Source organism: Phalacrocorax aristotelis, chromosome 21 (genome assembly GCF_949628215.1).
Source record: "Phalacrocorax aristotelis chromosome 21, bGulAri2.1, whole genome shotgun sequence".
NCBI classification, from domain to species: Eukaryota; Metazoa; Chordata; class Aves; order Suliformes; family Phalacrocoracidae; genus Phalacrocorax; species Phalacrocorax aristotelis.
In genome coordinates this window covers 6,072,251-6,098,417 of record NC_134296.1, presented here as the reverse complement: position 1 = coordinate 6,098,417, position 26,167 = coordinate 6,072,251, and the positions used below count along the sequence as shown (strand labels likewise).

General features: G+C 45.1%; 1 protein-coding gene across 4 annotated transcripts in view; it reads right to left on the bottom strand.

Annotated features, from left to right (window-relative positions):
- Positions 1 to 1,833: 1,833 nt before the first annotated feature.
- The window catches only part of SRGAP2 (SLIT-ROBO Rho GTPase activating protein 2), a 111,817-nt gene continuing 87,483 nt past the window's right edge, over positions 1,834 to 26,167 (bottom strand). For 2 of the 4 annotated variants that reach the window (XM_075115946.1, XM_075115947.1), the window contains exons 14-23: positions 26,083 to 26,143; positions 24,053 to 24,130; positions 22,034 to 22,168; positions 20,589 to 20,694; positions 18,865 to 19,089; positions 15,468 to 15,547; positions 11,093 to 11,273; positions 10,502 to 10,648; positions 8,050 to 8,377; positions 1,834 to 4,945 (exon numbers count right to left, since the gene is read on the bottom strand). In XM_075115946.1, the coding sequence (XP_074972047.1) occupies positions 4,562 to 4,945; positions 8,050 to 8,377; positions 10,502 to 10,648; positions 11,093 to 11,273; positions 15,468 to 15,547; positions 18,865 to 19,089; positions 20,589 to 20,694; positions 22,034 to 22,168; positions 24,053 to 24,130; positions 26,083 to 26,143 (1,725 nt within the window). In that variant the 3' untranslated portion in view covers positions 1,834 to 4,561. Of the gene's footprint in view, positions 4,946 to 8,049; positions 8,378 to 8,417; positions 9,283 to 10,501; positions 10,649 to 11,092; positions 11,274 to 15,467; positions 15,548 to 18,864; positions 19,090 to 20,588; positions 20,695 to 22,033; positions 22,169 to 24,052; positions 24,131 to 26,082; positions 26,144 to 26,167 lie in introns of those variants that run through there. The other 2 variants (XM_075115948.1, XM_075115949.1) reach the window with 1 other exon arrangement.

The window sequence follows — 26,167 nt, the reverse complement described above, 5'->3', positions numbered from 1 at the left end:
AAACAGCTTTGCGTCTAGGACTGCGTTTGTGGGATGTTAGCCAAGGCCAGAGAAACCCACAAAAAGGCTAATTATTTTTGTGAAAACTAAAAATCTTGAAATAAATAAATCCCCAGCTTGTTAAACTGATTTTCTGTTCTGGACAGGCTCATTAGTGATGGGAGTGACCAAATGCTTCTGTTTCCCTTTTCGGTTTTTCTCTTTTTAAAGCAGTTTTCCTAGCTTGCGGTTCACAGGCCAGTGAGTAAATGTACTTACGCGTTGCAGCCCATCCCAGGACAGCCAGGGCTTGATCCTGCCAGGCGCAGGAACCCCTGACCTGCCCCTCTACACCAGCCCCAGACGCCTGAACGCAGAGGGGTAACGGGCAGAGGCTGCTCCCGAGCTCCAACTCAAGCCTGCGCTCGCTGACGCGCTGGTCCGGGGCCAGCCAGCTCAGCTCTCACCAACTCGATGGCACAGGCTGTCTCGAAGGGTATTCTTCCGTCATTGCCGTTGTCTTGCGAGCAAACTATGCCCTGGCGAGAGCACGACCTCCTTTGACACCTCAGTACGTACTTCATCCGGCGACAGAGCATCCAGTCTATCAGGTACACGTACGTGAAGGATCCGAAGCGCTAACTAGAGACATTTATTTCTACTGAAGAACATCTCTCAGATGCTTAACAAAACCCCAAACCTATACAACGTCCAACTGAATCTGAGGTTTTGACACACAGAAGAGGAGAAATAAGGCAGCAAACTCCATCTGCAACGACCTCTTTTGTCTTAATATTGCTAGAGCTCTTCCAAGCGCGCAGGCGAACAGCCGGGTGACTGCTCACCCTGTACCCAGTGCAAGGCGGGGAACTGCAACAGATGGAATTTCTTGCCAAACTCCAAAGTGTTTTGATTCGGTAAATAAATTTATGAGAACTCGGTTATCTTAACCTACTTTTGTGCAAGAACAATCTTGCCTTAAAAGAAAAAAATTTAAAAAAAAAAAAAAAATCAACAAAATCTCCCCAAACCCAACATATGAGGTATTCATCACAGGAAACCCAAAGACTCTTTCTGAACAGGTATCAAAATACATACATACACAACAAGTTTTTTTTTCTGCTGTCACAGTGCACTCTAATTATTTAATCACTTTCATTGCAAGAAAATATCCAGTACAGATAAAGTGAGAGTGTGTGATCATGTCCCGCTGCTTTGACATGAACAACAAATTTACAAGTTATAAACTGCGAGCCTTTGGATTACCTTAGAGAGGCAGAAATTTAGCAATCGTTAAAGCACACTGCTCAGTTCCCAACTAGGGAAATAAAACGTAGAAGGTTAGAGCTTCAGAAACTATCAAGATCGATCACCTAAAATCGTATTTTATTTTAAAAGTTTTGCTTTGGATTATTTCAATCCAACATCTGATGAACAAGAATCCTTTGTTCATACAAAGCACTATCAAACAGACATACATTATTCCAGTTATCAAACACTTCTTGTCTTTATATTTGACACAAACATTACATAAAAGTCATGAAAGAGAATTTCCATGGAAGAGCTAATATTTCTTCTGAATATGAAGATATGAAGCGACATTGATACCTCCCCAAGCAAACCACCGTGTCGTACTTGTCCACTCTACATCGGCCTCCTCTACAAGGTGCCCGCTGGTTTTGCCGGGAGCGGCGCCGACCTTTCCAGTTTCTCCTTCCCACCTCTCCTGCAACGACTGGTCATAAAACACTTGTGGCAAATGTTCTCTCAGCCTTGTATGTTCACAGAGTGAAGCAGACAAGCTAAAAGTTTCCTTTTGTGTTTTTTTTTTTTTTCTTTTTTTTTTTTTTTTTTAAATCCTCCCGTGTGTGTGCGCGTGTGTGAATTTTCTGCTGGCTGGCCAGACCCAGAGCACGTGGAAGAGGAAGGACGACCTTCAGCCTGCCATATTGCTTGCTGTACGTGTTAGTGTCAATCACAGTGCACACCAAAATTCCAGTTGAGTTGCTCAATATACAGGTTATCCTGCTAAGCATATTCCCCGTGACAGCAGGATTGTCCCAGAGCTGTGGATGCTAGAGATAAGCACAGTAATTCACATACAGACAGTTGCTGTTACAGTAACCTGAAGTCTTTTTTTCTCTCTTAATTTCCATTCATACTTCAGACCTCAAAGATAGAAAAGAGCGTCTCCTCCAAAATGTGCTGTGCGTGGCTGGACACTTAATTCTTAGAAACATGAATGCTAGGCATAAAAATGTAAAGAAAATAAGGCATTACAAATGAGTCGAAGTAAATGTACAGAGATCCTGCTCTTGACATAGATTAACTTTGGTCGTTCATGACCAAAAAGAAAACAAAACCAAAAACTCCCTACGTAAAGTAAATGCCAGAAAGTTCCGCCTGAGCAAAAAATTACAAGTTTAATTCTATTTTTCCCCAAAAGAACAAGTGATTCCTTGGTGGTAGAAGTTCATCAGAACCTGAGAGCAAAGGTCGCTGGTCGCACTGTTGGGGATCTTCCCCTGCGAGAGGAACAGGGTGAGGTCCAGTGACAGTCACACACGTACCGCGGTGCTTCCCCAGGGGAACTGCTGCTACACATCAGCTAAGGAAAAACAAATAGTAGGAGTGTTCTCACCAAAAGCCTTCCGGTGTTCCCCAGTTTTCATATGTTCTTAATTTAGGGCACAGAGAAAGCTGGTCTTTTCAAAACCCATCATTAATATGGATACATTACAGCTGTAGAGATGGGGGGGGTGCGTGCCAGGATGGACAGGGAGGCGGTAAAACCCTGGTCATTTCTCCGAGTAACATCCTAAATGAGCCAGGAAAGTACTTCGAAGAAACTGTTCTTAGAAACGTTAAGTTTTGCTCCTTTTTTAATCACTAAGCGCCAATTAAGACGACATTGCAGTCACAGGGAAGCTAAGTGTGAGAAACCCGCAAGTTTAAAAGAAACTCAGCTAAACGGGAGAGGAAAATTACTTTTCTTATCTTGTCCTTGCCTGAATTTATTTGATGAAGACATAAGATGTGCAGCTTGTTTTTAAATCCCAGAAAAGTTTGGGAACAAGGTGAACTGAGGGTCAGCCAGAGTCTCCTCTCTTGCAGGACCGCAAGATCTTCTTTACCGTTGTAAGTGGCACATGCCTTCTGTTTTTTGTTGTTGGTTTTTTTGTTTTTTTTGTTTTTTTAAATTAAATAAATGTTAGCGTTGTGGAAAATTCTCAGTAGAGTACAAAAGAGTTCATGCAGCCTGCTAACGGCTGAAGCATTTGCTGCCTACCATATAAATACAAATACTAAGAATTCATTCACGTGTCTGCGGAGTCCTACGGAGGCATGCCGGTGTGCCAACGAACACGCAGGGAAGCCACTCCAGAGGCTGCATGCTGTCACGTCACCGTCCCCAGCAGCGTTTCCTACACCGCTCTATAAGAGCAGAGATCCCTAAAGCGGTTCACAGCGGTCACAGCCGCCGACTGAAGCGTTTGCAACCAGAAAGATGGAGAAGATACAAAGCTTGAGAACTTCCGACTGAAGTTTTTACAGTGCTTGTAACTGGGATTTTGGTAAGGATCCATCCTGATACATGACCAAAACAAGAACGTGTGCGTTAGTAAATGAACTCCCATCAGAGAACGCTTGGTTTTCAAAAGTTAACTTGTTTTTACGTTCAGTCTCCCGAGACCACACACCACATCATAGCCTACGGGCTGAAAATTACACCAAAAAACAATAAAGCTGTTTTTCAATATGGGAGAGCGAAGGGGGAAAACAGCTAGATTGTCCATAAGCAACAACTGGGCTCTTTCTTATGCTCCTAAACCTCAGGAACATGTTTGTTTATATTTGCACAGACACATATTACGTATAACTCCACAAAATCTAAGAGTGTTCCAGAGTAAACTATTTTTCATGACAAGTGTCGACTAAAGGATGAGGCTGGATGGCCAAGAGCTTTGGCCCTGGGGGGGAGGAACGGGGGAGCAAACAAACAAAACCAGAGGATGCGATGGAAGTTGAGACAGACCCTTAACCACCGTGGCACCAGCGGGCAACGTAATAATAATAATAATGCACAAGAAACAGGCATGTCCAAGCTCCACGTAACCAGTGGCACCAAAACATGCAATAGACTAAAATCTATCCCTATTGTTTCCCTGTGGTAAATGAAACACAGAATATACAAGTCACTACACCAGTATTCAAAACATGATGCCACTAAGTATTTCTTTCAGTGGCCAAAGCACTTGAACGAGGCATCGACTAGAATCCAAGATCCAACTCATCGCGTTTTCTATGTTTTCCTCCTCAGCTTCACAGTGACCCGATATCGGATTTCCTAAGCGTGGCACGAACTGTTTTGCCTTACGAACATCACTGATGCGGGTACGTGGGACGAGGTTGTTACCACTTAAATTTACTCCCAGGAAGTGCTCCCAGCAGTAAGTAGCAGTTCACAACTAACCTTCAGAAGAAGTTCAAAAAAATTAGTTAAATAGGAATTTTAATGTCTTTGACAGAGTCTCTTCATCTGGAACAATACAGTTATATCCACAGAGCAGCATCAAGTTCATCAGACAGTACAGGACTTGTCAGTAGGCTGCTGAGATGCAGAGGAGGCAACGCCAGGGCTCGTGGCGTTTGTTTTGGGGAAAACCGTAGGCTTCGGCCGAGTAGCCGGGGGCTTCACCTGGGTGGCCATTTTGACCGACTTCACAGGCCTGAAGGTGCACGGTATGTCGCCGGCTGTGCTAGCGCTGCGCTGGAAAGCTGGCTCAGTGTCCTTGAGGATCTGAGTGTGCAGAGGGCTGGAAGGTTCCGAGGTGGGGGCCACCACTGGGGACGTTTTCAAAGGCTCCAGGGTGTCGAGGACAACATCTGGCGTGTGCTTTACGCTGCTTTGCCTTTCCAGCTCCCGCAGCTCGTTCAGAGCAGAGTTCATAGTAGCTTCAATATCCTGCAAACACAAAAGAGAAACCGAGTGAATAACAGAAACCCAGACACATAAACACAGTGATAAAAGTCAGCCTTTGAGAACGACGTATTTGTTTTCAGCCTGTAAACACCGACACTCAGATCAACCGGCGGGGCAAGGACCTTTCGGTGTCAAAGTGAAACCCCCGCCAAACTACACAGCATTACATGCTGAGGCCAACAAGCACTAATATTTTCTATCAACAGGGAGCAAAATGATTGCTAGCACTTTCTGTGCTAATCTGGTTCTTTACTGGTCCTGATGCTGCTTGGACTTCACAGACGAGTACAGTCCCAAAACTCAGCAATGAACAGAAAAGCGTCTGATTCAAAGTATTAGGATTCATCCTTGTACTTTATTTGGCATGTGTCATTCAGGAGTGTGAATTCTTGAAGAAAGGACTGATGTTTTTGACACTGGCTGACGGGCCACACACCCACCACTGAAATCCTTGAGTGCTCTTGCTGCCGCATTGGTTTTCCTGCTGTCCGAGTTGTCTTCCCTTCCCAGAAAGGTATTACACAAGACTCAAAGTTTTGATGTTTTAGAAAACACAGACGATATCAGAAACGTATACAGAAATTCAAGTTGGCACTTCTCCTTCCTCTTATAAGACTTGTTATTAACAACTAAATAAAAAGAGAACTTGGAGAAGAACACATGGCTTTTTTTTTTTTGTTCTCAGCTGTAGCAGGACCCCCATGTTTGCTACAGCCCGCGCTGTGGAGCCCACCGGTGCACGGAATTCACTGGAGAGGAGAAGAGCTCAGCCTTTCTGTGACTCACAGTTTGGCTACAGCTTTTCAGCTTCCTTAGAGGTTTTTCAGGGGGTGGGGAAGGTAAATCAGTCAAGGAATGGTGGAAGAAACCAGAGACAGTAATCCGACACCTCCGAGTCTATCTTGAGGCCAGGCACATTTTACTTATGAAGTTAGGGAAAATATGTAAAGTGCATGACGATTATTAGATGGTGTTTGAACAGATACTACAGGGCAAAGAGAAACACTAATTTAACAAGGCTTTCTCCCTCCTCCCCTTTTCTTTTTCTCCCCAGACTCTTCTCCAGTGACAACAATGGAGTTAGCGTTCTGGCAGGAAGAGGAGACAGAACAACTTCAGTTAGAGCTTAACCGAAAAAACAAGGAAACTGATTTATATCAACCAAAGCCTTGGAAGGAGAGCGAAATATGAAGACAACAAGAACCACGTATCGTAATTCCACCACAATAAATGGACCGAAGATATTCATAACGGCAAAATACAACTTTCCATCCGAGCGTGTATTATTTGGGCCTTATTTATATTACTTGACATTGCTGTTTTGTCAATAGAAATGACGTTTAGTTTTCACATATCTTCCCCCAGCTCTTTAGAAACCTACAAACTCCTGAACCAAGCAGAGAAGTCAGGTCTCCCAAGGCTGGCTTTGTAATCTGAGCCCCAAGCATTCCTTGGCTTTAGATAGATCCATCGCATACTGAGAACAGTTGGTACAGGCAACATACATGTGCAGGCACATCTAACAGCTTGGAGCGGGAGAGAGGGAAGATCCTTCACGGAAGAGGGAGATCTGTAACACTGACATCCTTCACCCCACTGGATCCGAACACTGACAGCTAGCAAGTCTGAATTTCAACTGTTTTCTGTCCAACTTGTGAAACCACGGATGCAAAGACACGGTTTTGTTAACAGCAGTCACTGCAGTGCAGCTTACGGTCCCAGGCACGGGGACGGGACAGATCTCTGCCTGCAGAGATGCAGAGAATACGCAGAGAGACGAAGAATCTGTAATAAACCAGTCTGTGTTAAAATTAGCACAGATGAAGGAAAATATGAAGAATACCTTTCCCTTTAAGCTGCACAGAAGGAATCTGAGAAGACCATTTCCTTGTTGTCTGGTCAGTGTGTGGAGCCAGCCTCCAAAGCAGAGCTCTTTGCGAAGTTAAAACACAGCTGCGTACGCATCGGTAGCCTGCCCTCATTTCAAGGCACTTGTCTAAATAACTAACTAATGAAAACTAGCAGTATTATGTTCAAAGTTGGTTTCTAATCACACGCTGAACCCTGTAAGCATATAAAGATGCCACTGTGAGCACTGCACAGCTCAGCAGCCTGCTTTTATTTTGACTGCACTACTCCATATGCTTCCAATGTCTAACCACAGGCAAGTTTGCACAACTGACAGGAGAATGTTAAACTGACACTAAATACTTTACTTTTCTTGTGTCTTGAAGTTATGATTGTTTAATTTTTTGCTGACAGCTTCAGAATCCGTGTAACTTTCTGAAATGGACGTTTTTATTGTTGAAACTAAATTCTGAATAATGTACAGGGCCAAGTTTTCACAGAGGAAGGACCCGACTGTTTATCTTCACTCATGAAAGCAGCCTCAGTGACTTACACTAAGTGAGGTTGAAAGACTAGACTCAAGCTGCCGAGTAAGTTAATATTGCATTGCGAGGAGGGAATGGGTACGAGATTAAATAAGACTTTGCATTAAAACACCTCATTGTACCCAACATCCTTGTGTGGCCTCACCTCGAGCGCTGTGGGCAGCGCTGGGCGCCACAGGACTTTAAGGGTATAAAGCTACTGGAAAGTGTCCAGAGGAGGGCCATGAAGTTGGCAAAGGGTTTCGAGGGGAAGCCGTACAAGGAGCGGCTGAAGTCCCTTGGGTTGTTCAGCTGGAGCAGAGGAGGCCGAAGGCAGCCTCATGGCGCTCTGCAGCTCCCTCCCGAGGAGAGGAGGAGGGGCAGGGCTGGTCTCTGCTCTCTGGTGACCAACGCCAGGCCCCGAGGGAACGGCAGGGAGATGTGCCAGGGGAGGGTTAGGCTGCGTATCAGGGAAAGGCTCCTGCCCCAGAGGGTGGCAGAGCCCTGGCACAGGCTCCCCAGGGAGGCATCACGGCACCAGCCTGGCGATATTCCAGAAGCACTTGGACAAGGCCCTCAGAGACACGGTATGAATTTGGGGTTTTCCTGGGGTTGTCCAACAGGAGTTGGACCCAACGATCCTTGTGGGTCCCTTCCAACTCAGGGCATTCTATGATTCAAAACAAATCTTTAAGGCAAAGCACTCCTATTTACCTGTGCAATAACTTCAGGGTCCATGGGCCGGTGGTTGTTGAAGCTCTTGGACCTCCCTGCTGTCACAGTTTTCCGGATCTGCGGGCTGTCTATCCTGTTCTTCAGGGACGAGTGTCGGCTGATAGAATTGAGACTGCTGTGGCCACTGATGGAGCATTTATCTGGAACCTCCTTGGGAAGACTTTGGCTCATAATGGGCTGAGATGAGGGTCTGGAACCGGCTATGGCTCCTGGGGAGGCTGGTTCTGCCATTGAACTACCTAGTCCGTGGCTGTCACTTTGACGGAAGGCTCTTCTGATGCTGCCTGACTCTGGTTTCTTTCTTTGCCTTCAGTCACAAAAGCAAAACAAGTCAATACAAGCAGGTACACATAACGGGCTGTAATTTGAAGATATCCCCCCAAAACAACACAGAGGACAATGGGAAGAGACAAAGATGCCCAGATTACAAATAGACCCAGGATTTTAGGAGTCATTGTGAAACAGTGGAATTATAAATCATTCCAGTTTAACACTTCTAACAGCAAGACTGAGTTTCTGGCAGCTGTGCACATTCATAGCAAAACCAGAAAACTTGGATGGAATGTAATTAACTTGGTCAAGAAGAAAAGAATTTATATTTGAACAAAAAAAAAAACCCTCCGTGCCATCAACAGGTTTTGATGATGTGTTTTTATTACATTAGAAGAGCAGAGCTACAATTTTTGACTGGAGGACACAGTATATGTCTACTAAGCTCCCGGCCCAAGGCATCAAGTTGTTATTTTCAGAGATTGGCAAGCAAAGAACCCCATACTCTGGGGTCAACGATCGTTTCCAATATTTGCTGGTGGTAAGAGATGTTTCTTTTTCATTGCTTTAGCAGGACCATGAGGCATTACCTACGTAGGGCTACAAATATAACAAAAGATGATGTCAAATGGATGAGCTGGTCCAACCAATTTAGTTTCTACCCCAGCACCATGCGGTCTGACAGCACGATTCCACTCAAATCATATGAAGGCCAATGCAGCAGAATACTTTATGCCATAGGTCTGAAGCTTGGCATCCATTATACAGGGAAGGATCCATTTATATATAGCACCAGCCCCATGAATAACTGCAAGAAAGTGTTAACTCCAGTAGGATTTTGGCATCCAAATAATAATTCAGTGGGTGGCACAACTGTCATTGCGAAACCATCTGATTTAATTTTGCTCAAGTCTGTTCACACATAGGTCAGAAGATTCATTCCTAAAGAAAAAACAACAAAATGAGTCTTATGCTACTATTGCTAAATATCAGTTTCCCTAGTAAAGGGAAAAAAGCGGGAGTGGACATTACCCAGGCTTCTTAAAAACGCTACATACGACACTACCAAAACTAGCAGATGGTGAAGCTCCAACACAGCTCTGTTTGTTACACAAATCTTTCCATAACTGGCAGAATGGCATACTCATTGGCTCATACAATAAATATCATAAAAGAAAGCCCAGATCCCAACCTGACACAGTTTACCATAGCTTCACTGATATCAACGGAGCTCTGCCGACCCCGTGAACTAAGGACCAGGCTCTGTGTAGGCCATTAGCAGGTCCAAACCTCTAAAAAGGATGTGTTTCTGCTAACGCCTTTAGAGACTACATTCTGTTAAATTAACTGAAGGTTAAAAATATCCACTCCCATAGAACCATAATTATCATATTAATACCTTCACTGCACAATAGAGACACATGATTTTTTTTTTAAATACTAAAAAAAATCATCTGAAAGATACGGGGGATAAGTCTGCTCTCAAATAACTAAATAACAGCTCAAGAAATTTAGTCTGTTACTAGCTTAACTTCCCAGTTTTTTTATTATGTTGAGTGTTGGCTAAAGTAACAATTTCTGGTTGAGGAGGTAAAGTTAGAGCAACAGGGAGGTGTGCTGTTTCACTGCAAGCATATGGTTAGTAACCTGAGGTGAGAAGTGCTGGAGGAACGGAAGAATGTTACAGGCAATGCCAGATGGTGGGACTCAGGGTACGTCATTTAGCACAAAACGTGACACTAGTTTCTGAAGAATTTGCCCCCCACCCCATAAAACAAAACATGTTAAATATAAACGAGACATAACAAATCACAGAACAGAACACGGAATGGGAACACACAAGTACGAGAACTCACTCCGCTATTCCCCTCCCGTTGTCTGTGTGCTTAGCTCCTAAAATAGGACATATTTGGGAAAACGGCAACAGGCGGTACCTTGGGAATAGGGAAGAGAAGCCAGTGGGATTTTAAATGAGCACTGGCCACGCTGGTGACAGAGGTAGAGAGGCGACAGCAAAATGTGAGCAAGTTAGAAGAGGGGGGAAGCAGAGAATAATGGTGGCAGCGCTCATTAGTTAACCTTTTTCAGGGAAGGAAATATTTTACTGGACTCATCACCAAGACCTTTACAGTTAAATAAAATAATGCAAGGCTGTTCTTACTTGTTGATGTTTGCAAGGTAAATATCTGCGACGTGACCCCCGCTTGGGCAACTGGCACCAGCTCTGGCAGTCACTTTTTCTTCCGGTGGCTCAGAATTTATCTCTATTTCAGACTTCGGACTGGATCTTTCAGAGATACCATCCTCGCTAGGAAGGAGGAGGGAAGGAAATCACAACCAAAACAGGACCAACAGCACTGAGTTTCAAATACAGCACTGAATTTCAAATACAGCACTGTGTTGTTTGTAAACACACATGCAGGACAACAGCATTGTGCCAGCATCTTTCTCTTAAGAATCGTTACGCATCTTTCAGATGCGAGTGCCTGATTTCTGAGAGCAACCTGGAGATCCCAGCTCTGCATCTTTAAAAGGCTGGCAGCACCAGAATAATTTTTATATCGTGCCTCCACATACGTGGACACCTACACCTCCGTGGGGCTCTGCTTGTTTTAAGAGGACTCCCTTCTTGCAGGGAAGGTCGAAGGACGAATTCTCCCCACCTGGCGTCAACATCTTGACACAAATACTCCATTCCACACCTGAGTTTTAAGCAAGTCCATCTTGCAGATGGGCTTAAAGTGTAACATACGTGTCTTGAACGACGATATACTGATGAGGAATAAGGCCGTCAATTCCATTGTGGCGTCCCTCCCACCAGTCATCTGAGGCCCGCTGATAGAGTAAGAGAGAAGCTCCTTTTTTAAAGGACAGCTCTCGTGCAGTCCTGCCAATGTAGTCGAACTTCGCTATTGCTTCTATGGGCTCACACTCTAGGAGATAGAAGGGAATAAACAATAATTCACTAAACACTTGGGCTCAGGTAAGTATTCAGCAGTTTAAACCTACCATAAAAAAAGCTTATGATGAGAGCACGGAGGAGGATAAAGTGTTGCTTCTTAAGGCAGCAGAGGGTTGAAGCAGTAAGATTCAGAGGGGAACCCCTATAATACGAGGATGTTGACCTTTCAGCATTTACCTAATGTCTATGTGGTGGACACATTCACATTTTCCAAGTCAAAAACCCACTTAGAGCAATAAAAATGTACAAAGATGGCAGTGGCAACAGTAAAATTAAGATGTCATAAAAAAAAAAAAAAAGGAGAACATTCAAAGCTGGGTAGCAATCAGGTATGTTCCGGACAAAAATCTGCCTATGGTACGCTTTCTTAAACGCAGCTAAACTAAACCTCCTGGGCAGGCAAGCAGGAGTTGTTATTAGCATTTAGGGAGGGAAACACCCTCTGATTCCAAGCTGCTTCAGAAATAAAGCATCCATTCAGAAGGAAATTTCTGCTGCCTGTGAGGTTCACCTGACCCAGGAGGCCAGATTCTGGCACCGTGGGAGGCCGTGCTATTCATCGAACTGTCATGGAAGCTAAGGAAAACATTCAGTGCCTCCCTCCACCGCTGCGGTTTGTGCAGCGATCAGGAGAGCAAGCGGCTCCCCCGGGCCCCGTACAGCTGGGCTGCACCGTGCACGCCGAGCACAGCGGCACTGCGCTTGGAGCTGCGCAATGTGCTCCAAATCCGACGGCTCCTACTTGAAAACCTCACGGGAGAACTACAGCCATGCGTTGTCTGCAACCAGCCACTAATTCGGGTCCCTGTAGGACTCTGATATTATACAAAGGGACAATACGGGCTTTTAGACACTCAGGAAAATCAGTACGAAATTCACATGGATTATTTTTAAGACTTAGGAAAATCTGCCATTGCTTGAGTCCAAATATATATTAAGCCAGCTCCCAATTCTAGGCAGGGATCAGGGGAATGGAGATGAGCTCAAGCACACAGCCCCAGTGGACTTCAGCCTCTAATGACTTTAAAGGAGTTTTAACACAGCCAAGCAGTCCAGGGAACTTGAGTTCTTTCCTGGAGAAAGAGATTTGTGGTTCCTCTTCCTGGACAAGGAAAGATACACCATTTCATCCAGAGATCTCTGCATCACAGGAAGCTTCTACAGTGCAAGAGCCACCCAAAAAGGACTGGAAGGCCAAACACGAGCCACAGCTTTTACAATTATTCCTTGGGAGAGGACATGCTCAGGAATTAGGTCTCCAAGGCTGCCCATAGGCAGGCAAGATAGTAGCTGGGCTTGAGAAAATATATAGGGTCAATCCATCTGAGCGAGCCGATGCTGCACCGTCTCATCAGCCAGTCTGAGAGAGCAGAGCAGAAGCATCCCCCACCGACACCGGCGTCTGTAGTTACAAGGCACGGGAAGACGGAGCGCTGAGGGCAATTGGCAACAGGATCTGCTAGAGCATCCCCCCAACAATTAATTTTTCCATTACTCAACCAGACAGCTCAGAATTCCATCAAATCACACATTTCAGGTAAGCCTGTGGTCAGCCGCACACGAATCCCATTATCAGCCCTCCACAACCAGCCAGAGATTTGCAAGGGTGAGAAAAGCCTGGCCCATGTTTGCAGCTTGCGATAGCCGCCCTGCTCCAGACTCCCCAAAGCACATGGTTATCTGCTTTTGGCTCCTTCTTTCCTCTTGCTTGTTTTGCCTCTGGAGCCAGCTTCTTCATAACACTGAAAAAATGATAATGCTGTTTTTTGGTGTCCCCCTCTATTTACGAAGGGGATGGGAGTGTGGTTTTGTAAATTCCATCTGTTTCATTAAGAAGTGTTTATTGTTCCAGATGAGTGCGGCACTCAGGTTTCTTATGTTTCCAATTTGCTTTTTAGGACTCTGGCTTTAGTCCAGAGAAGTGATTTTAGACTCTAATTTCCAGTAGCTTTTTCCTACTACGCTTATGCTCAGAGAAGAAAGCTGTGTGAATAAAAAGCAATAAGGCTAAGCCAAACAATTACCCCTGCCAGTCTGACAGCCTGTGCAGGAAAGCAGCAGTTTAAAATCTTTCCACTCACACACATAATTTAATGAACACACGACCTGCTTGTCTTTCAGCGTTTCTGACCTCTTATGCCTGTCTCAAACCAGAGCGTCCACTCCCTCGTACAGCGAGGCTGGCGGTGAACAGCACGGGTGCTCTGCAAAGCACGACCTCTCCCCCCACCCCAAAACCGATTCCTTCCTTCAGTGAGGCAGCTGGAATGGCAGCTTGACTTTGAGAGGACTAGTGCCAGCCTCATGGAAGAGCTCAAGGAGCGAGCGCTTGGTCACACCTAAAGACTGAAGGAGTGAGAAAAACCTAAGAACATCCGTCCCACGGAGTCACAGAGCTGGACGCTGCACTTCTGACAAGTACGCCCGAGGTGTGACACTGCACAGCTCCGTTAGAAGGATGTGAGACTCTTTAGTTAACCAGATTTGCTGCTCCCTCCAAAAGATAGAGGCCCAGCTCCCTCCTCTGCTTCGGTGCCAAACGCTCCCTCCCAAATGCCTCCTATGGAATATTCCGTGTAGGTTGCAGAACTCCATCCAAAACGCCTCCAAATTTTACCTTGCTCAGGGCCCCCACGCAATCTAGTTCCAGAGGCTGTAAAACAGTGTCCTTCTCTAATCTCCAACTGCTCAGTCTCCCATCATTGTGCCCTCGCAGCTACACGGGCGATCTAAAAATCCCATCCAGAAACAATGCAAGTACACCCCATGGTGTTTCCGCCTGTAAGCTTTAGTCCCAGGCTTTACAGATGTGGGAAGAGTTAGCTTTTCCTTCATTACAGCAATGAAATTGCTCCTTCTTTAGGTACAAACTCAAAAAGGACATGTTTTCATGCATTTTTAAGAAGCTAACACTTCTCAGAAAGAACACGCTGTTCCAAACAGACAGCAAACTCACGGTTGTGTTTCCTCCCAACAACTGTGGTGGAGTCGCTGTGACAGTGCTTGACCTTGCTGAGGGGGAACTGATTTCCCAGCGTTTCTAGCAGTGCTCAACATCGTTTCCTTTGTTAGTGGTGTGCGAACACCATGAAGCCAGCAGGAGCACAGCAGTGCCATGGGGAAAGGTTTGTTAGGCAACTGCTGGAGGAAAGAGAGCAAAAAGCAGCGCAGGAGCACACGGCAGGGCTCGTGAGCAAATTCCTAAAGACCAGCTCAAAAAGGATGCCACCTAATTTTAAGGGAATGCTACTTTCTTCCCACTTTTACAACTGAGGCCATCACAAGTAAAACCATTGCAGAACTTACTTAGACAATTGCAAGGGGTCAGAACCCAAGAATAAAACCATATTCTGTCCTGGTTCGGTCAGTCTGCTTTACCTGCTGGTCAGTATTCTGGGGATCACAGTTTCACATCAGTAACGTGATCTTTTCCTCTGCTCTGGATGGAGCTCACATGCAGCTGCTCCCCACTGCAGAAAGAGGCTTTGGAAGTATCAACAACAGACACTCCAAGACTGCAGTGTCACCTTTTCCTTAGGAAACGTTGTGAATTCTCAGCGTTGGCACCCCTTTTTTCACAAGAAGGGTAACAGAGTTTGGCAAAGACAGCCCCAAAAAATTAGAGAGGCCACCAGGACCCTCTAGCCTAAAACCTGGCCCCCAGTGGAAAACAAACAGGTTTTGATTTTATTTTGCTCGCTTCCTTAAAGCACAAGCACCGGGGCTTAAGGTGCCCACAGTTCCCTTGACAGAGCTACCAAGAGGGGAAATGCCTGGCACACGCAGAGGGGAGCAGGAGCGCACGCTGAAACATATCCAGCCTTTGGCTCTACGCTTCCCCCATGATTTCCAACTCTGAGATCCTTCTAGCGTAGAGATGAGCTCAAACAGTCATGCAAGCGGGGAGTGTGCCCAGACCTGCTGCTAAGATACCCTTGAAAAAGGGATACTTTAAAAATAGTCATGTAACTAGAAGTCTCCTGTTGATCCCATAGCTTTTTACTCTTTGGCATCAAATGCTGTATGCGATGTTGTTTCGAGAGACTATTCTGATTTAAACCGCACTTTGGATCTAACTTTGAACTTATATTGCAAGGTGCTATCTTCTCTGCCTCCCCCCAGCAGGTTGCACTGGCTGGCCAAGGAGTTAACAGGCTTTGCATACCATCATCACTGGTGTGGTGTTCAGCCGTAACGTCCTGAACCGAGTCTTCTGTTGAGGCTCGCTCTCCGTGAGGACTTTCGCTACAACAGAAGGAAAAAGAGATGTTTTACTCTGGTAGAAATCGAGCTTCCTCGTTTACAAAAATCAAAGATAACTTAACTAGGAACATCCGTATCAGAAGCCAATATCTACGTTCTACTGTGACAGACGCTTTGCGGGCGCTTTTGCACATACTGAAGCCAGTGTGTTTAAAAATCAGGCTAAGTTCTTATTTGATCAAGCAAACCGAATAGCTTTGTTAACCTTCTTGTATGCTATCAGTAAAGTCCAACTTCAGATCTTACAACCCGGACCTCTGGAGATGTTCCAAAGTCAGATAGCAGTGGCACGTTGGGTCTAGCTCCTCTCTGCCATGCCAGAATTACTCCCTCAGCTGTATTCTCCATTGCTCTAATTAGCTCATTAGATGACTGATGAGATAGCTGCCACTTCCTGGGGGAAATTAGTTCCCAATTCATAATGATATTTCCAGGTCTGAATTTGTCATCTCCCTCCTTCCCTTTTATCACAATCTTAAATTGTCCCATTCTTTTCACTGAACGACTCCCACAGCCAGATTAATTGCCTGGAATCGTTATTTACGGAGCACCTAAACGAGCAAGGGTACTCATTTATGATCTGCACAAAGAAAAGCTTTGAAAGGATCAATAGACAACAAGTGGCAACCGAAAGTTACGTTTTGGTAAGAAGCTGCACGAGCAGTTCCCTCAGGACAGGGGCAGAAAGGAAGCTGGAAGAAGATCCGTTGCCTCTCCCAAGCAGCTCCGCAGACCTGCTGCCAGCTGGCAGAGCCGCCTGCCTGCCCTGCCTGCTCCTCTTAGAAGAAAAAAGTGCTCACTCCTCATCTCACCAGATGCTGTTGCTAAAGACAAAACGCGTTTGCTGCACTCTTACACTGTAACCCGTTAGAAGCGGTTTTTAATTCTCTTCACCCAGTAGTAACGTCATCCCTCGTTTTGGCCTTGCAATGGTTAAAGTAAGTGACCACGGATGTAAAGTGCTCTCCCTTTGGTAATCTACCTCCTGTGCTCTCTTAAAGGAGAGAGAAAAAGAGAAAAAGGAGAAGGGGTAAAACGTTTGGATAATTCTGGCAACTCAGTACGCTTAATCCACATGACACGAAGCTGCCCCACCATCTTCTGAGTCAGTACCTCAGGAATCAACCTTTCCCATCCTTTGCAAAGCCTTTATGCTACATAATAAAGTTTACAGAAGAATTTGAAGCCAAACGGAGGTCCCAAGAGGAACGCAGCATGGAGGGCTAAAGTTTCATGCAGACTGTGAAGTAATGTCGCGTACAGCCAACACTAAAGATCCAAATACTGCACAAAGACCACGTGCCTCTTCCTGTCCATGCCTGCGACAGCACTTTCCACCAAAAAACCTGTCCTTGCTGCAGGCTCAGTCTCTGTCATGTGAGCCCTGGGATGCCGCAGCGGGTAGCGCTGGGCTGCTGGGTTTCACCCCGAGGGCTCTGAAAGCGCAAGCGATATACGCTGCCAGGGGAATGCAATGCCAGTTGGGCATCTACAAACTGTCTTCTTCCCTGCGATTCTGATAGTCTCGCTTGCAGGTATGCAGGACTCCTGGACTCTTCCCATGCTGTCCCCGTGCACTCTCAGATGGACAGACAGATACAGCACAGTCCTAGGCTTGACTCAAAGGCAGTATTTCAAAGACGCCTGCAGCACGGCCCTGAATTTGTCATAAACTCTGAACCTTGCCCTACCCTCCCCTGCCCACGGCAAGCCGTTTAAAAGCTCCTCGGCAGCTGCCGAGCGCCGCTTGCGGCGAGAGCACAGGCACGGAGGCGCAGAGCACGCGAGCCGTGGCGCCGAGCCTGGCAGCGCCCGTGCCAGAGCACGGCCTGCGAGCTCGCCGGCACACAGGCGGCTCGGCCCAGTGAAGCGGCACCGGGATATCATGAACGTAGCAGGCTCCATTCCCTGGTGAATCAGCTGAACAGCAAGGATTCACTCTGCTGCTTGCATGCTTTGCGGCAAGGAGCCCTATGGGCAATAACTAACAACTATCTAAATACCAGGGCTATGAGAAGGCTTGAATGGGAACCAGATGCTTCTTCCTGGCTTTAAGCAGTCTCCCTTGCTTGCTTCTACCCTTCTCTGCTTAATAGGGTCTCAGGTCAGGGTGGTTAGGAAGGGCAGTGAAGAAAAACCAAATGCCTTCAGAAAATTGATATTACTTTCCAGGACATTTTGCCTCCTCCACACTCATGTGAAGCATCAACGAAACCGAGCGTACTGAACGTTTCACATTTTTATTCTCTTCACCTTACGGGACAAAACCTCTTGTCAAAGCTAATGTGTTTGCTTAAGGTCACAAAGACTCTTAAATTTTTTTTCTCTGAAATTCTTTCACAAGTAACATCAGCTAAAAACATCAGAGTGACGGGTAAATGAACAGAATTTCCAAAAGAGGCTCTGGCAAGTCTTCTGCAGGCAGCAGCTAGCAGAGAGGAGCCTCTCCTCAGCGCACGTACGTGGAGCGAGCCGATAGTTAGAGCTACTCTGAAACAAGTCAGGGAAACAAGGCTAGCTCTGTCACCAGAGTCACTTCATTTAAAAAATGTATTTATTTTAGTATATGAAAATAATCATTTGCATTCCTGGGCCACTGGAGGAGGGAAGGAGTCGGGGAAAAGCAGGACAAAATTTAACATTCCTCATTTTCAGAGGGAGAGATCAGCTCGGCCAGTAGGAAAGAAAACACCTCCTTTCCTTCCCCCACTCCCCAACCTTCCACCCCAGATGACAGGAGCCGCTCTGGCTGAATTGCTTCCAGATGTGGCTTTCAGACTGAACACGCGGCCGGGCCTCTTGAGCTTTAAGCTGGATGGAAACGGTGATTTTGCATTCCTCCCTCTTCCCTCCCCCACCATCAGCGCTGCCCTGAAAATTAAACCATGCCACAGCTTTCTAGGTTCAGCTGCAAGTGACCCCTGCGTCTGAAGCAAAGGCACTGAAGACAAGCAGAAAAAAAAGGCAAAAGCAGGAAGAAAATAAAAAAAGGAAAAAAAGGGATTGATTTTGGCAGCTACCACACCAGACCATCCAAGAAAATCCCTACACAGCCTTGCCCTTCAAGATAAGTGAGCTAGGTTTGACAACTGAATAGCTACTTTCTACCAGCTTCTTTCTTTTAAGTTGATGACTCTCCAGAGATACCAGAGCCATCTTCTCTTCCATAAAACAGATTTCTGAAAGGCTGGGCCAGATGCTTGAATCCAGAATTAGACAACACAACGCATGACTGTAGCGTGCTAAACCGTAAATAAATATCCACCCATTCATTTTCTCCTCAGTGGCATCTATCATACCAGTAATCTTCGGCGTTTCCACCTCCGCTGTAGACTGGACCCTCCAGCTCCCTTGGTCCTGGGAAGATGTTCTCATGTTGCATGATAATGGTTTTGATCAATTCATTGACATGAGCTTGGCAAGAGACTTGATCATGACCTTCAGGCACAGACATCAGTGTTGGCCCGAAGCAGATGGCTAAATTGTAGGGATCCATCATGTTCTCTTCACTGAACTGAGATAAACTGCAAAAGACAGAAGCAGGCAGGAGGGTTAACAGCAGAAAACAACATTAACATTGCTGCTGCTGGAGAACGCACAGCTGAGCTGGGAAGGTTTGCTTTGGGCTTTCTACCGGTTAAAGCTGATCAGCTGGGACATGAACATTCTGGGTCCCTGAGAAAAATGAGATACTGATGGCATTTACAGAGAAATGAACTAGAAACCCCAAAGGGAGTTTGAAAGCTCAAGACTATGCAAAAAGTACTGGATGCTGACTTTACAAAGGGAGGACATTCTTCTTTAATCTTAGTCTTTAATTCTTCTCTGTTACTGTTGTTCACAGCCCAGCACTCAATGTCAGCGTTCTATCAGGTCCTCTCTGCCGAAATGCACGTGATCAAGTGTGCCGAGCATTACAACCTTTCTCAAGGCCCAGGAGCTTCTCAAGTGGGCCTTTTTCAGGACACTTCTTCAGGATTTCTCAGCAAATCTCAATCTTACAGTTTCTATATGGTGCTTTTTTTTTTTTTTTTTTTTTTTTTCCCTAAAAAACCACAATTTTAATCTGACCATATTTTGTCCCAAACCTACAATTTATGCCTTTCAGGTACCAACTGAAGGCTGAACAGAAAACTAAGTTCCAATACAATTGCCCTTGAAACTCCTGTTTTCTAGATCACTACTTGGAAGAAATAAACACGACTGCGACTGGAAAGTCACGCATTTCAGCGACTCCAGGAGTGACAGATGTGAAACAAACCCCCTGCTTTCCAACGAGAAGTAACCACTTGAATATATGGATAGGTTTAGTAAATGTCCTGCTCCATTTTAATACAAATCTGCTAGAAAAAACCTCAAGCCCAAATATTGTCTCATTTTAATGTAAGGAGTAAGATGCTCATCAAAGGTAGCTGATGAACCGGAGCTTTACACCAGCAGACAGTAAGCCTCAGGGGTCTGTTAGGTCAAAATGTTGTCTTACAGGTGCATTTCTCTTTCACCTAAAGGGGATTCAAAGGGCTTTGACACTATATATACAAACTTCTGGTTTGGACGTTTTTTCTTTACGCTACCTCAGGTGTCGAGACCACGTTACTGGAGGAAACTTCTGACTCCTTGCTGCCAAGCTACCCGATGAACCAGGCAGGTGCAGCGGGCTGTTTTAAAAAGATACGCTCCCTCTCCACCACTCACACTGCCTAGTACACGGCGCTCCTTGCTGGTGCAGAGCCCCCTTTCTGACTCCTCCACATCACTTTTTGCTTGGATTACCAACACAGTATTTGCTTTCATTTCTGGAACTCCTTTGAGATTGCAGTCGTATCTTTGGGATGAATTTCAGCGAGGCTGAAAAGCCCAGGAAGGCAGATCCAATAGCAAGCTACTGTGGCGTTTGTACCTTGAACTGCTGCGTAGATCACACGCAGCTATGTTAAGTCTGGTTCTGTCTGTTTATTCTGTTTATTTATCGCGTTTATTCCCAGTCCTACAGCAGAGCGACGGTGCTCTCAAGGATACTCACTGATTGAGGAACGCAAAGAGGTATCTCATTACAATCAGAGTGGTCTTCGGCAGGTTCAGAAGCACCTTCCGGATGTGGAGTGCTTTTTCTTGTAAATTATCCATTGCTGAAAGGAAGGAAGAGCACCACAGAGTCATCGTGTCCCCATAGCCCCAACTTGCCACTATGTCCAAATACAAGCAGTATACTGTGATGGCTCCTGTGCAAACTATGAAGAAGGGCAGCCAGCGGCAGAGGAGCAGCAGCAGGAGGAAGGAAGGGTTTGCCCATTTTCCAGATCCTCCAGCACTGCCTGGCATGGGAACGCAAAGGCTGCAGAACCTGCTGGCGAAGCCTTTGACGATGAAGGTCCCTGAACATGTAAAACTTCACTGCAAGCTCCCTCCCAGCGTGGGAGCACTGGATGTCATCTGTTTCAATAGCTCTGGCACAACAGCTCATTCAAGTTAGCTTAGAAAGGTGGGTGTTTAAAAAAGAAATTGTATAACACTCAAAGGAAAATTAACATAGTTAAAGGGTGAGGCAAAAAGCTCTGTGTGCAGCAGCCTACTGAGAAATAAGTGGGCAGCATAAATCAACTCAGAAGGGAGAACTTATTTGGAAGCAGATTTTTCTTTTCATATAATATGAATTCAACTCTATGAATGCGTTTATCAGGAGAAGAAAACCACGAGTCATTTTAGAAGCAGTTATCTTCTGCTTTACTTCAAAGGCTGCCACCGCAAAGGCCATTTCACAACTTGGACAACAGAATCATTCTTCCATTCTGAAGGACATGGCGATCGTCACGCTATTTAAAATGAGGTTGTTCACACACAAACCACACAAACAACCCTCTGCCCACAAGAACCACCTTTAGAAACCATCCAAAACGTTAACAACTGGACTGTGACTGCCCTTGTGATTGATATTCTTTAATAGGAGTCAACAGACGGCCCCTCATGGTTATGGAGCTCAAAGGTATATGACTGCTGCCTTGCCAGCTAAAGAGAACACGCAGAAGCACGGCAGCGGACACGCAGCAGCGTGTACCTACCAACGCCAGAGAAAGCACGCAGGGCAAGAAACCCTGCTGGCGATCCCTGCTTCTGACACCTTCTCACGAGAGGTCTTAAAGAATGTTTTTCGCAAGTGGAGGGTTTTCTTTTATTCTGTTTTAAAAGAATCCTGTCATGAAGCACTGCCTCAGAAAAATCCACAAGACAGCCCTTAAAATCTAGTAATTTCTGTCTCCTTGCTTAGTCCTAAAAAATTGCTATCAGAATAAGGATGGCTGTAACCAGGTAAACGCCCAGACTCTGGCTAATAGAGACCAGTACAACACAAACCCAAAGTAACCATAAAAAAAGATTATTTTGGAGCCAGGAAAAAGGGGAAGAGAGGAAAGTGGAAGATGAGATTGGAAAAAATTAATCTTGTTTCTTTTCAGATCTTCGTATACTTACTGACACAGGCGATCAGATCATGAAAGATATCCTTGGGGAAGAGCGGGTGCTCCAACCCTCGAAAGTAGAGCTTCAGAACTCCTGCTATTGAATCCATGTCATGGTCATTCTGGTCCCCAGCCAATGGATCTTCCCCTTCATGACAAGCAAAGAAAAACAGGCAAGAAAAATCACAATACTGGAGAAAAGGATCCGACTGGAATAATGCACCTCAGCTGGAGAAAAGGATTTATGCAGCACAAAGTTAATCCCACCTACTCCAACTGCACTACAACCAGCGTGAGGTAGAGAGAGGTCTCTCCTGTGCATCGCAGTTGAGAAGGGAAGGCTCTGACAGCAATCCCAGGAGACCTGGGACAGCTTTCTATCGAGCAGATTACAGTCTGACACCGGAGCGCCCGGCTCACGCCCACGGAGGGTGGTGTCGCTCCTAGAGTGGTAGCAGCACTCCCAGGCCCTGTGATCCAGATATTTCAATAGGGTGTGAACTTCACAGATCCACCAGGGAGGCGAACATTACACGACTCCAGGAGTGCAAACTCACAGCTGAAGCTAAGGTGGATTCAGTGCACGTGCAAGAGGCCGTTGAGCATCGTGCATGTGGCTCAGCAGGACGCTGACATCTTATGTCAAATTGGCGGGGGGGGGAGCGTTACTGGGGCAGATAATTTGCCACTGCAGATACACCACAGTTTGTCTGTATTACAAAAGAAAAGATGCCCGCTTAAGGAGTTGTTCTCTAGGGAAAACTCCCTATCAGATATAATTAGATTTAATGACGGGGCAATCCTCAAATTGAAGTTATATATATCCATTATGTGACTGAAATTACCAAAGCTTGCCTATTATCTAAATAACACACAGGATAATAAATGGGCCACTACACCACAGAGCACTATACTTGATATTAACTGCCACCAAGGGTTCTAGATGAAGTAATAAACTGCAGAGACATTATTGTTAACTTTGTCAGTTCTGTATATCAGATGCTTTATAGAGACAAGTGAGACGAAGGATTAAAAAAAAAAAAAAATCACCTTTTCATCTCTGCATGTTAGTGCTGGAACAACTGGCTATTTTCCTAATACGACTGGTGTTTCCTTTATTTAAAAAAGTGTCTTTCATTCTGATGTCAAGCCTTTACCTGCAGCCTACGACACGCATTTCTGCTTCCTCTGTTCTTGAGGATTTTAATCCTCAGGTAGATGGAGATGAAGACAGGGGAAATTAGATGCCATGTTTTGTACATGTTGTCCATGAAACTCCTCTCTTCCCGAAAGCAAAATAAACTTGCTACACCCAAGTAACTACTGCTCATCTCTTCCAACAGCAAGCATAGAAACACACTAACTATATTCTTTTAGAGTGATGTATTCAGGGAATTGTTGTCAGAGGCCTGTTGTTTTCGGTGACCCAAGCAAGACTGGGGAGACGGGCTGCAAGGACTGCCTGAAGAGCAAGCTCTTCCGAACCTGCTCTGCTAGGGAGAACAGCCCAGCTAGAAGCTGATGAGTCAGGCGGCTCCCAGCCGTTCTTTGCCTTTGTATGGAATGGTTCTTCACATAGAAAATCAAGTCTATTAAAAGCTATGCCAAGTTAACAGTGTCTTGACATTTACTCTCTCACTTGCTGATCTTTAGAATAAATGTAGCCAAGCTGTGCCTCAAGAACATGGAAAACACAGAATTTCATCCTCTAGCAGCCAGCCTCTTCCCAAAGAGCTGGGGGGAGAGGGTAGGAAAATGCAGTTACACCCAGTAATGGAATTTTCTATATTCTGTAGTGTTACAAATAATCAATAAACTATCGGACATGAGAGAAGATTGAATTCAGAATATTTATTGTAGAGACGCTCTACAAAATGTAAAGCGTAATGTCAAACAACTCAAGGTTAATGAGCACTAGGAAAGTACTTGGCCTAGGCTCGCTTAGGAAACACAAAAATCAAAGGAACAAAATACCGCAAGAGCATTTAAACAAATTCATGCAATTGGCAACAATTTCTGGGATCCTCCTTACCTCTCTCAAATGCATTTTTAATGTCATTTACTTCAACTTGTGACCCAGACACTCTGAATATTCCTTCATGCTGCAAACCTGTAAGACAATGGGAGATGTTGATATCGGCAAGGTAAGATAAGATAAGCTGGCACCGCCATCAGCTACAGCATATATGCTAAAGGAAATATAAGCGTGCTGTTTTAAAAGCCGTCTTTCCCTTATATGTCCAGGCACATACAGAATATGTAAGACCACAACTCAGCACCACAGAGAAAAAAATATTAACCCTTCTTTGTAAACTGACAGAATAACTACGCCGTAACAGCCATGCGTGTTATCTTTTACCCTGAAGGATCCCCAAAGGATTTTACAACCCAGAGGAAGTAATAAACTAACAGTATATCAGCCAGAAGAAAAATACGGCTAACTCCACAATGCAGCAGTTTATTTTGCAAGAGCGATACCACAAAGGCCCAGAGCAAATCAGCCAATTGAAACGGAAGCATTTAATTACCCCAGCATGACCTGCTATCCAGGGTTTTAGGATAGTCTTTAAGACATTCTTGCTAAACAGTAAGCGTTAGGACTGTCGTTAAAACCAATTCCCAAGCAGGCGAGATGCTCCGATACACTACCATCATAACAATTTTGTTGGTACGTGTAAGACGAGCAACAACCATCTCAAATCAACTCACGAACAAAGTAGATGCTTTATGTAGGGAAATCAACTCGCATTCATTCAAGCCTTTTATCTGGAGACTTTCTGAAATGGGGAATGCTGCGATGTCTTTGCTTTATTTATCATAATGGCTGTAAACTAATAAGCTCTCTCAAATGCATCTGTGGCCTCTTCCTCTCAATTTCTGAGACTGCTTTTATCGCAACGCAATGAAACCTTTGCAGTATGTGGCTGTGTCTGGTAGCTGTGACACACAGCGATGAACAGTGAAAAGAAATAAACTCAAGTGCAGAGCAGCAAGAATGAAAATGACATTCATCCCACACCTACGCAGCAAAACATTTAGAAATGTCAGGCTACCTCCAACAAAATTCATCCCTGCAATGTAAGTGCGTCAGGCAGGCTGTTTTATCATCTCTTCTGCCTAAAGCGGATTTGTTGTATAAAAGCACATTCCTTCTAATTACAAACTGTACCTGTAAGGCCACGATCTGGCATTCAGAGTGAAAATCAGTTGAGTCTGTTGGGGATCTAAGCTAACGCAGGAATACGAGTCTACAAGAAAATCTCCTGATGGCCCCAATTTGGTTCGCAACGTGGTTTCAATTTTCCAGCAAATGTCCAAGTATGGCCTTAATGAACGTTTATAGCACTCAGTTCTTCCAAGTGATGATGAGAATGGGACTCTAGATTATAGTTTCTAACATGGCAATTCAACAAGGAAAATGAAACGGGACCTACTGTCTGGCTCTGCGTCTTGGTTAATGAAGATAAATTCAACCTCTCTCTACATATGTTAATTAACATCTGTTTCACATGCTACTAACAAACGATATCAATTAAAAATGAAAACAAATTATAATAAACATATAAAATCTTTTGCAGCATTCAAGGCTGTGAAGTTAACCTTCGAAGCAGGTATAAATCATCTCATTGTGGCAATAAGTAAGCAAATAATTTACTACTTGACCTCCTACATTCAAATACTTCAGAGGACTCCTCCTCCTCCAGGAAAAGCGTGGTTATTGGTGGTGAAGCCCCATTTCAGGGCTCAAAGCAAGGTGAGGGGAGGTGAGGCGTGTGAGGCATCTAAGGATGGGAACCCCATTTACAAAAAACAAAGGGATATTGTTGGAAGAAGGACATTTGCAATGTCAGTTATTTGCAATAACCATTGGGAAGAGCGATCGCATGCACAATACCAACAATATAGCCATAAAGTCAGTGACAGTTCCTTTACATTGCAGTCTCTAGGACTCCTCTGCACAAGCACCGCGTCCCGAGCTACTCTGAACAGTTTTCAGAAGGCCTCTATATCACTGTTCATCTCATAGAAATATCACGGGATACCTTTTGTTCGTAAACTCACCATGCCTGCTAATGAACCGTATGCAGCTCTCCACGACCAGGGGAATGGCTTGGGAGGAATCCTGCGCAGAGTGGAATTTAAACAA